Source organism: Triticum dicoccoides, chromosome 2A (genome assembly GCF_002162155.2).
Source record: "Triticum dicoccoides isolate Atlit2015 ecotype Zavitan chromosome 2A, WEW_v2.0, whole genome shotgun sequence".
NCBI lineage: Eukaryota > Viridiplantae > Streptophyta > Magnoliopsida > Poales > Poaceae > Triticum > Triticum dicoccoides.
The window spans coordinates 190,026,720-190,038,959 of NC_041382.1; the positions used below are offsets into that span (position 1 = coordinate 190,026,720).

General features: G+C 42.3%; 1 protein-coding gene across 1 annotated transcript; it reads left to right on the forward strand.

The window, feature by feature from the left end:
• The first annotated feature begins 1,672 nt into the window (after nt 1-1,672).
• On the forward strand, nt 1,673-11,673 carry LOC119354142 (myosin-3-like). The gene is made up of 24 exons (XM_037620854.1): nt 1,673-2,992; nt 3,552-3,653; nt 3,733-3,876; nt 3,955-4,105; nt 4,188-4,215; nt 4,318-4,483; nt 4,563-4,626; nt 4,745-4,758; nt 4,839-4,923; nt 5,017-5,120; nt 5,207-5,345; nt 5,549-5,667; nt 5,771-5,923; nt 6,003-6,092; nt 7,408-7,485; nt 8,079-8,237; nt 8,353-8,553; nt 8,735-8,940; nt 9,075-9,210; nt 9,379-9,508; nt 9,635-9,781; nt 9,872-9,996; nt 10,276-10,482; nt 10,777-11,673. The coding sequence occupies exons 1-24, from the start codon at nt 2,423-2,425 to the stop codon at nt 11,248-11,250; spliced, it is 3,792 nt and encodes a 1,263-aa protein (XP_037476751.1). The 5' UTR covers nt 1,673-2,422; the 3' UTR covers nt 11,251-11,673.
• The last annotated feature ends 567 nt before the right edge of the window (nt 11,674-12,240 follow it).

Sequence of the window (12,240 nt, forward strand, 5' to 3'; positions counted from 1 at the left end):
TAGCATCAGTACAGACACAAGCGCTCATATACACGCGCATACACTCACCCCTATGAACGCACACACGCACACCCTACCTCTATGAGCACCTCCGAGAGATTGAGCCGGCATATCATCTTGAGATTTACGAAGTCACCGTAGGCGTCTCGTCGTCAACGGGAACGTCTCCTCCCACTAAAAGCGCGTCGCCGGAAATCCTGAAATAAATTCAGAAATAATGCGGGCACCAGGATTTAAACCCTGATGGGTTGGGGATATCATTGTTCACCTAACCAACTCAATCACAGGAATTTCACGTTACTGCAGGGATGGGATGTTTGGGGGTCGTCCTGCCGCCCCTACGTTTGGTGGCCATAAAAGCCCAGATAAGCTTCCGGATAACTAACGAGGAACTCGCGACTTTGCAGTGTGATCAAGTCCTCCCATCGATCTGTTTCCTTTTCGCGTTGCAGGTAAAACCGTACGTACGTACGCAGTACTTGCGATCTCGCCCTGTAAATGTTGGACTTGTGATGTGACGAAGAAGGCGTCCTTGGATGGCTATAGAATTTCGTTGCAAACGACCGGCGCTCGTGCCTCGATTAATATCGCCGCCGGACGGACGGGCCACAGGACATTCTCTGTCAAATAAACTCAGGATCAAGTACTCGCACCTACTAGTATTTTTTTTCTCTCTCTTCTAGTAGCACAGTTTTCTCTTAGCAATTGAACAGTTCCTAGTTTTCTTAAAAATCGTACTAGTATACACGACGGCTCAAACAATTCACGGGCACTTTTACTTATCTTGGGTCCAAATACTTGCACAGGGCTAGTGCAGCCCCACATTGTCCCGGTTGAAGCGTATTTGGCCCTTTTTACTCGAGTGCGGTTCGACGAAATCGTTGCTTTCAGTAAAGAAAACGAATCTTCATGGATATCGAAGCAAATGAGTGAGCTGAGGCGACGATCGACAACAAACCTTAAGGCCTAGCCACTTATTATTATTGTTATCCATAGACTACACCAGTAAGCGCACCCACCTAGGTTCATGGAAACGCGAGAGCCCGATAGAAAATGTATCCGCTTATTGTAATGCACGACCTCCTATTGACCATAACGCAATCAATTTTTTTATGATAAAAGAATGCTGCCTTGATTCTTTCCATGGAACATACAATACTACACAAACACCACAACTAAATGCTTCAATAAAAAACCTGGAGTATAAACAAAGAAGGCCGGCCAAATGGAAGCTACTTATCCATTTATTGATTTCTTGCATTTTAATGAACACGAAAAAAATCGGAAACAATTAAATGGGGACTTCTTTATCATAGTATTTGTATTTTAATGAGAACACAAAAGAAGTCGTCAACACAGGAATGGAAACAAGCAGTCAGACCTGTGTTGGTGGTGCGAGACCACTAATCTGCAGGGGCAGTTGGGTAACTTCGCCACCCCGAACTGAAGTCGTGGAGCGGAGGGCGCAGCCGCCCGCATCCAACGGTCCAAACCGGAGCCTCCAATCCACAGACAGCTCACGCGCACCCCGCCCCTCCGTCCCCGCAGTATCCACGAGAGTGCCACCGTCCGGCCGGCGCAGTCCGGCGCTGCCCGCAGGGGCACATCAGTAATTCGCTTTTCTCCGCTCTAAATATTTTCGCCGGCGGCCTAAGTAACGGATCAAGAGCAAAGGGGAAAAAGACACGAGAGGCATGGTAGAGGCAGGGGACGGAGGTTTGAAATTGTGAGGGAGAAGCGAAACAAAAGCCCCGAGGGGAGCGGGGGGAGAGAGGGAGATAGCGAGAGAGCGGAGTAATTGCGTTTTTTGTTGGGGTTTTCCTCCTGATTCGGGAGTGGGAGGAGAGTGGGGGGAGAAATCATCCTGTCTCTCCGGTGCTGCTCGCTTTTGATGCGTTTCTTGGCCGATTTCTGCTGCCGCTGCCGCTGCTAGTGCCTTGATTCGGAGCAGGCTTTGCTTTGGTTTCGGGTTTTTTCGCCTTTCCTTTCGCCAGAGGTCGCCGGCTTTTGCCGCTGCCCAGGCTTCTTGGCCGCGTCGTCCCCTCCTCCCTTGAAAAATCGCGGGGAGTCTGGGTTCTTTTCCACCCCCCGTCCCTCGGTGCGGCACCGCCAAAATCTGTCCTTGGCGCCTGAGATTGGCGCTGTTTTCGGGGCAGGGAGCGTGAGATTTCGAGAGTTTTCTTGGGGGGATTTCGAGGTCTCCTGGTGCCTGGTCGCGTAATTCGGGGTTTGGGTGGGTGTCGCTTTCGGGCCCTTCCCGAGCCAGGGGGGTTCATGCGCCTGGAGTTGGCGCTGATTTGATGAGAAATGGAGAAGTCCCTGGCCTCCACGGCGCTCTGCTGTAAGATTTGGCGTATTGCCGTGTGAGCCCTTGCGTGCGCTCACTGGTTTGGTCCGGTGGCCTGTTGATTTCTCGGCGGTGATGCTCTCTGCAGCCGCCGTGATGGCGCCAGTCCCGGCCGCTCCCAAGAGCTCCCTCGAGGCCTTGCTCGAGACCATAAAGAAGCGCGACGAGCGGCCCAAGGATGAGCCGCCGGCATTGCCGGCCCGCCCGACGTGCCGTGGCCGGCTGCCCAGGGCAAGACGGTCGCCGACGCCTCCTAGGGTTCATCTTGAGGATGGAGTGGCAGAGGGTGCTGCAGCGGATACTGACGAGAAGCCGGAAGCTGTAGCGGATACTGACAAGAAGCCGGAAGCTGTGAATGAGAATAAGCCAGAGATGGAGAAGGAGCATACGCCAGAGGTCAAGAAGGAGATTGGTGGGCAGGAGGCCAAGGAGGGGAAGGCTGTAAATGGTCGCATCTTTGGGGCCAAGAGAAAGCTATGCAGTGTGGAACCAGTGGACGAGTCTCCATATGTTGAGAATCTCCACGAGGAGAGGAAGGATGCAACGGCCTGTAAGGAGCCCCCCTCTCCTTATTTTTCCTCAGCAAGAGCAAAGAGAAATGGGAAGCCAGTGTTTACTGATTCCATGGACTATGTCCTCCAGAAGGTGAGAGTCTCGTTCATTGTGAAATTCATGAGATTTATCCTATTATCATGTGAACAAGGTAACAGACAATTTGTTTCAACAAGTCCACTTTGTCTCTATAGCATAGACTTAGGCTGAATACTTTCTCTTATATGATGGCAAAACGCGCTCAGTATTCAACACCAAGAAATGTAAATCAAATTACCACTCGCATATGTTTATTTGTATGCTGAATTTATAGACATATTTACTCACAACTCCCTTCTGTATCTACAAAAGAATTTATTGTTTTTTCTATAAGTATCCAGAACTTCTTATCCTGCACCATTTAGAACTAGATGAAGCCAGTGTTTTTTAATGCTCGTTCACGGTCAGGAAAGCATATTTCGTACTTGCTTTGGCCTGTGTGTCAAGTAACTTGGCATATTGCTGTGATCCTCACACTATGGATATGACAAACGTAACAATTTTGCATGTGCTTGGAATTAGTTCTGATATTAACCCTTTCCTTTGATGATTTGAGTCTGATGTTATGGTAGAAAAAATGAGGCAAAGTAATAATATTTTAATTGTTTTTCAGAAGCTACGGGTTTGGTGTTCTGCATCAGATGAGAAGTGGGAACTTGGACAGATTCAATCAATTTCTGGAGATGACGTTGAAATACACCTTGTTAATGGAGAAGTGAGTCTCATGTTGCTGTGATGGTATAGCTATTTGGGTAAACTTTGGTAACATTGTTACTTATATTTTGTTTGCGCAGGTTTTGACGCTGCCACCAGAAAGACTTTTGCCTGCCAACCCTGATATTCTAGATGGAGTGGATGATTTGATCCAGATGAGCTACTTAAATGAACCTTCTGTCCTTTACAATCTGCAATACCGATACTCTCGTGATCATATCTACGTACGCACTATCCACCAAGCTCTAGATTGTTCATGGTCGACTCAATGTCTCTTCATTTGTGTTCTCTTATCCTTGCAGACAAAAGCAGGACCTGTTCTGATTGCTATCAACCCACTAAAAGAGGTTCCACTCTATGGGAAAGATCTCATCAGAAAATACAGACAGAAGCTCACAAATGATCCACATGTGTATGCAATTGCTGATATAGCTTTTAATGAAATGCTAAGAGGTAGGTGTTTAAAAGGAGTAGGCAGTTTTATAGGATTGTTTTGCAAGATTTATCTTCTAATGCAAATTATGATAACTTGCAGATGGCATAAACCAATCTATAATAATAAGGTCAGAATGATCTGCTTTGCCCTTTATAGTAATCACAGTATCTTAAAAGCTTTGGGTTGCCCAATCTTTAACATGGTCTCTATGATGTTTGTCTTATTTCAGTGGTGAAAGTGGAGCAGGAAAAACAGAAACAGCTAAAATTGCGATGCAGTATTTGGCTGCTCTAGGGGGAGCTAACGGAATGGAGTCTGAAGTTCTACAGACCAATGTTATTCTGGAAGCATTAGGGAATGCAAAAACATCAAGAAATGATAACTCGAGCCGATTTGTGAGTTTATCTTTAGTGACATGTTGTCAATTCATCATTCTTAAGTAATTCTTATGACAGCTTGATGATATTGATACAGGGTAAGCTTATTGAAATGCACTTTTCTGAAACCGGAAAGATTTGTGGCGCTAAAATACAAACATGTAAGCTTTCTGCACCATATATTGTTGACATAGCTAGTGATAATATTGTTGAACTTCCTAATAACTTGTTTCTCTGGGCATGTATGACGTGTTCCTCTAACTGAATCTCATGGAACAGTCTTGCTTGAGAAGGTACAATATTTGTAGACTTTATCCAAAACTCCATATTTTAGTATTTGTGAAAGCTTTAATATCTTATCTTGCTTGTGCAGTCGAGGGTGGTTCGGAGGGCACCAGGAGAGAGATCATATCATATTTTCTATCAGCTGTGCTCTGGAGCTTCTCCTCTTCACAGAAGTAACCGCACATTTCTATCAAGGAATTAATATATCTACATTTCATTGCATCGCTTCTCATTTTTTGGTCTGTTATATGCGTGTGCTGTTGCAGAAAAATTGTTACTGAGAGACGCCAATTACTATAATTACTTGAAGCAGAGTGCTTGCTTGAGAATTGATGGTGTTGATGATGCGAAAAGATTTTCATCGTTATTGGTAATGTTTCTACAAATCAACCACATTTCCGACGTAACTTTGGCTATTATCGTTACTTGTTACTCATCCATTTTTTTCATTTGCAGGGTGCATTGGATATTGTTCAGATATCTGGGGAAAACCAGATGGAATTATTTTCTATGCTTGCAGTTGTCTTGTGGCTGGGAAACATTTCATTCTCTGTGATAGACAATGAAAACCATGTGGAAGTTGATTCAAATGAAGGTACCAATTACCCATTGGCGAATCTCTTTGTACAAAAAACCCCTTTTCCCTATCATATTTTTCTGTTTTGATATACACCGTAGAAATATCCCAAAGTGTAAACTGTATTCTACATTTATACCAAAAAGTTTATATTGGTGTCATTTGATTTTCATGGAATTCGCTGAATGACTATTGTTTCCCATTGTTTAATTTCTTCACAGGGTTGGCTAATGCAGCAAAGCTGTTAGGCTGCAGTGTTCCTCAATTGGTGATTGCTCTCTCAACTCGTAAAATCCAAGCTGGAAAGGAAAATATTGTTCAAAGACTGACATTAACCCAGGTTTGAAATTACCTGGAAAATTTATCTATCTGGGGCTATCTGTCAGCTCTTGCTTATTGATTTTCTACTCTTGGTTTTTACTTATAATTTCTGCTTCCTCTAGGCACTTGATGCAAGGGATGCTCTAGCGAAGTCAATCTATGCTCATCTGTTTGACTGGATTGTTGAGCAAATTAACCACTCGCTTGGAACGGGGAGACAACGTACACGAAGATCCATAAGTATTTTGGATATTTATGGCTTCGAGTCTTTCAATGTATGGAGTTCATTGCATTTTATCGAGTACAATTTTTGCTTGAGTGCTCTATAGATGACATTAAGTTATACCATTGCAGAAAAATGGCTTTGAACAGTTCTGTATAAATTATGCCAATGAAAGGCTGCAACAGCATTTTAACCGACATCTATTCAAACTAGAACAGGAGGTAAGATTCTGACACTTCTCTGGATTATTTGTTTGTTTAATGTAATAGGTGTAAACAGTTATAAGTCGTATTATTACATACACGTTCTTCCTTGCAAACCAGGGTTTAGGGTACATTGTGCTCTCAGTGCTTGTGTACTAAAGATGTGAAGGACGAAATTTCCTGAATTTTTCATAACTCGGGCACTAATCGGATGCTGAAGTTGATTTTACAAAGCCCAAGTTATATATGCATGCTCTGATGCAATCACAATGTCTGATTTTATAGATAATGGAAGCTTTTATTAACCCCGGCCTCTGCGTCATAGATGCATGCAGCCATACTTATTACAAAGCTTATTACATCATCAAGAAAAGTGGTCTTGACTAAAACAGAAGAAACCATAACACCCAGTTAAAACACAATCAAGAGCTATTAGCCTACCACGCAAGACTACTCTACAAACTAAGAAGTCTATCACTGGCATGCCATCCAAATCCGGACATACAATATCCAATGCTACCTGTTTTATGTTTTGTCTTCTGAGATTCTGAGTGCGTCTGTGCTTTCCTCAACAATAGCAGGCCTTGGTTGGTCACTGAGCTTTTTCACCCCTATACTGCGATTAGCAAACACCAAACCTGGATTTATGGTATTTTGAGGAAATGGTAAATTTGATTATTGTCTATGATGTGGGAAACAGAAAAACTCGATATGTTTCAGGAAACACGAAAAGATAATAAACCACAGGACGCGGTAGATTTCTGTTTAGCTTGGAAGTTCTGGCCTTCTGGATATATCGTAAACTGGGTAACTACCACCATGAGGATGGCACGACATCACAAGGATTGAGGGATAGAACATAGGTGAGATGAAGAACGTGGATGGACTCGATTGATAAACTATTTTTATTAACTTGATTAACATTCATAATGGATACATCTATCCCCTTATATATGAAGGGAAGAAAGATTCTGTTTCCAATTCAAATGATGCAATGGTTTCTAATCCTCCTTGCCTAACTGACTGGGATATCATCCTTTTTTGGGGTAGCTAGGGAGTAAGGACGTCTGAGACCTAACTAATGCACCTAATACCATTTCCAGTATTGTTAAAACACTGGTTGGAAGTTGCATCTTACCAATGATCGAGCCCAACTTTGCGAATTGCTTAGTTGTTTTAGGATTTATGCAGCTTGTTTTAGTTTCTGTGTTGTAAAATTATAAAGGTGATTCTTGCTGTTTTCATTTATCTGCTCATGCATTCATGTGTTTCCAGTTTTGTTTTATGCATTTTCCTCTGCATCTACGTAGGCATGCTAATTCTATTCTTTCAGGAGTACCTGGATGATGGAATTGACTGGGCCAGTGTGGAGTTTGTGGACAACGCTGACTGTTTATCTCTCTTTGAGAAGGTATGCAGTATATTTTTCATGGACCAACTTTACTTATGGACCATATCCTCGAGCTATCTACATTGCCAGTTGGAGTAATGTTGCAATTTGATATATTTTTATGCATTTCTTTTATAATTACTGACCTGACATGTGCAACCTGTAACTGGACGTGCTTTTAGTCAAATTTCCTTTCCGTGGTCATTCGATTTTTCTTGTTATTAGTTCTGCCATGCAAATGTCTTGCAGTGCAGAAATTTATCATTCCTGTCACCAAATCTCCTTGGGCTCACTGATGTCTGAGACTCTCTGAGTTACTTAAGTACTTCACATCAAACTACTCCAGCATAAATGACATCATCCATGATAAAGTGATTTTTTAATAGATTTAAATATCTTTAGGAGGAGCGCCCCTATGCTTTCCTAAAAGAGAACACTAAAAATCATAAATGCACACATTATTGTTTGGCTGCAATTGTTAAAGAATTGTGAAGTCCTTGATGGTGATGACATATTAATACCTTTTGATATTAGTTTCACTGTTTACATGTTCTATAATTGTATGTGCATTAGTTAGGCCTCAGACGTCCTTACTAATATTTTTTGTGTTACAGAAGCCTCTAGGGCTATTGTCTTTGCTGGATGAAGAGTCTACGTTCCCAAAGGCAACAGATCTTTCCTTTGCTAGCAAACTTAAGCAGCATTTGAGTGGAAACCCTGGATTTAAGGGCGAACAAGATGGTGCTTTTAAGATTTGTCATTATGCTGGAGAGGTTGGTGGTCCTCAAATACATATTTCTCCATTTGTGAGCTTGTTCGATAAACCATCATTATTTGTGTGGAAGCTCTCTGTATGCTAATTGATAATTGTGCACACTGTAATTCTAGGTTTCATATGATACAACTGGGTTCTTGGAGAAGAATAGAGATCCACTGCACACCGAGTCAATTCAATTACTCTCTTCGTGCAAAAGTGATCTTCCAAAAGATTTTGCGTCTGTCATGATTGCTGATTCTCAGAATAAATCAAGTTTGTCACGTCACTTATTAGTTGATACACAAAAACAAAGCGTTGTGAACAAATTTAAGGTATTCATCATCTATTCATTTGATTTATCGTTTGAGCATGTTCTCAAGCTTTCTGATTATTTTCTTTCAGTTTTATAATTTGCATGTATTTTTCTAGTAACATCTCAATGCATGATGTTGCTTGCATTATTATCAAGATGGCTTTACATATAACGATCTCGATACTCTCTTTAATACCCAGGCTCAACTATTCAAGCTAATGCAGCAATTAGAGAATACAAGTCCTCATTTCATTCGATGCATCCAGCCAAATAACAAACAGCGCCCGAGGCAATTCGAACATGACCTTGTCTTGCACCAGCTTAAGTGCTGTGGGGTGTTTGAAGTTGTGCGGATATCAAGAGCAGGCTATCCAACTCGGATGACACACCAACAGTTTGCTGAAAGGTTGCTACTTTACCGAGCTACACTATTTTTTTGCTTGAAATGCAGAGCTAGATTTAATGAGCACACTTCTTTATTTTGTTCAATACTAGCACACAGCTGACTTCCAGGTTCCATCTTTTTATAATAATCTGCAGATATGGATTTCTTCTCTCTCATTCTGTCGCATCTCAGAACCCACTTAGTATTTCAGTTGCTGTATTACAGCAATTCAGTATACCCCCAGAAATGTATCAAGTTGGCTACACAAAATTGTTTCTTCGTACGGGACAGGTATAACAAGCATTCTAATAGTTTTCATCGTACACTCAACTATCCAGTTTAATTTGCAAGATCAATAATATTTTGGTACACCGTAATCAAATTTACTTCGTAATGATTTTCTATTCGTGCATGTGGAATTATGTATGTTGCTTGTCATTCTTATTGATAATTTTGTAGGTTGCTTCACTGGAAAATGCTAAAAATCGGATGTTCCATGGAGCTCTTCGGATTCAGAGAAACTTCCGTGGGTTGCATACTCGACGAGAATATCACACACTGAAGAAAGGAGCAACGGCTTTGCAGTCATGTAATATTTTAAACAAATTGCCTTTCTAGGACATGCAGACCTCGAAATTGAAATAATCCTCCTTGCTCTGTTAATCAACAAAATCTTGGTTATTTCACTTACCTTTTTACATTTGCCAATGTACAGTTGTAAGAGGTGAAAAGGCAAGATTTCGATTTGATTCCCTTTCCAAGAGATGGAGGGCAGCTGTTCTCATACAGAAGTACACTAGGCGTCGACTTGCAGCCACCATGTTTACTGATCAGCTAAAAAATATTGTTGTTCTACAGTCTGGTAATTTATGAAGGCGTAGCATCACAATATTGCAGTAGATTATTGCGATCATCACTTCATCTAATCATCTGCTTCCATATATTTCTACAGTGATGCGTGGGTGCCTGGCTAGGAAGAAATTCAAGTGCTTGCAGGAAGAAAAGGAATCTAAAGTCATTAACAGCAAAGTTAAAAGGGATGTAAGGAATAATATCTCACAACCGAGGTTATGCCATGTGAGTTCTAGGTCACCATATCTCTATATTTTATCCGTTATAGCAAGACCCTGGCTGCTGCTGCATACCACTTTTATGCAGCATCGGATGGGTAATAATTTACTATTGAATCCAGCACTGGATGGGAACTACTCTATAACTATGTGCCTAATCATCAACAAAGAGCTATTGAAAATGTTTGTTTTATTAATATAAGGTTTCCCTGCACTTGGTTTAACTGCCTAATGGCAGAGGCGTCAGAGGTTTGATAGTATTTTAATGATTTGCATCCCATGTCAGGAAATGAATGGAGAGTATCCTCGCCAACCAGTTGTCACAGAACTTGAGGGACGCGTTTCAAAAGCTGAGGCTTTATTACGAGACAAAGAGGAAGAAAATGTGATGCTGAAGCAACAATTGGAACAGTATGAGAATAAATGGTCAGAATATGAGACTAAGATGAAAGTTATGGAAGAGGCATGGAAGAAACAGCTCTCTTCTCTGCAGGTAAATCATTTCTAGTAGCTTTTGTTTTCATTTAAGGCACTCGATCAACATCTTCTAAAACATGAAATTCATCTGACAAGATAATGACAACATATACTACTTCTGCATGCCTTGTGTGATGAAATCTGAAGTATTCACGAATGTTGTGTCAAGCATGCCTTGAACTAAAGACTAGATGCATGTAGAGTTTGAATATTTGAATGTTAGAGAAGAGTGTCTCATAATTCCATGGCATTCAGTAGTGCTTTTTTGCATTACCCTTGAGATGATGCGATCCTCTTGTTTTCCTTTCAGTTGAGTCTTGTGGCTGCTAAGAAGAGCCTAGCTGCTGATGACATGGTCACCCGAGCAGCTCGGACTGATACCACTCCAACACATGCTCAATACGACTCTGAAGATACAATGTCCACAGGGACCCATACCCCAGAAGGGACAGAGTTGAAATACCAAAACCACAACCCTGAACCTAGAGTGGTGACAGGAAACTCAGATAGGCGAATAAATGCTGTGAATCACCTAGCAAAGGAGTTTGAGGATAGGCGGCAGGTGTTCGATGATGATGCTGGCTTCCTTGTTGCCGTGAAATCCGGACAGATTGGTTCGAATATGAATCCGGACGACGAACTCAGGAAGCTGAAGGACCGGTTTGCTACATGGAAGAAAGACTACAAATCTCGGTTGAAGGAGACGAAGGTAAACCTTCAAAAGGTCAGCAGTCATGACGAGAAATCTCGGAAAAGATGGTGGGGGAAGAAGAGCTCCAAGTGAACGTGGAAGTTACAAGGTCAGAGCATTTCCTCACATTTTGAGTGCCATTGCATCAAAGGAAGAGAGATCAAGAAATGGCGGGAGAGAAGGCGGTTTCGTGATTCTCTCTATCGCAAGCAAGCCTGGTGAGATGGCGGCGACGGCGAACTCCATCGCCGATACCTGCGCGTCCAGTTTTTCAGGAGTGTCTGAAAGAGTTGCAAGAGGCACAGCAAGAGATCTGTACATGTATGTTAGTTCTGAGTTGTCATTGTATGTATGTGTATGTTGTCGTGTATGTAGAGCGATGAACCGGAAATATGAAAGGGTAATTAAATACAGATTATCCGCCGAGAGCGAATAGAGATGCAGCAGCAGGATTGTAATGTGTACAGCAAAGAAATCGTTGGAATGTGCAAGGCGTTTGAATCCATTGTTTCCTCACTTGTCCGCGTGAGCTTCGTTTTTGCACTGTACCTGACTGAGTTTGCCAAGTTTCTGAGTAAGAGCTGCTCTCACAGCCATTGGCGCTCAGTCATCATTTTTCCTTTTGATTTTTTTTAGAGTACGCCATGTGCCCCACCATTCTCCTACTCCTACTCCTAACACGATTACTCAATAAATTGTTGAACTCTTGAGGCTCCTGCCTTAACCCAAAGCTTTAGTTCTTGGAAGACTAAATCAGTCGTGCCCCACTCGTTGAGGATCCCGGCTCCACAAAACACTCTACCATTCCTTTGCTTCCACAAAACACTCTAACATATGAGGGCTATGAATGTGTCAAATCCTTTCCTCCTTGTCTTCGGAGCTCACTTTCTCACCGTTGCCCACCATTCCACCAGGCTTGCCTGCCTCGTGGGTAGCAGTGTCAGATTGATACCTGCCTTGGAGAAGCACTGGAACCATACTTGCCTGGCGAACACATATTGTAGTATGATGTGGTTCATCGTGTCCTTCTCTTGGTCACACAAGAAGCAAGGCGACGTTCGGTCTTGCAGCCCATGCCTGAAT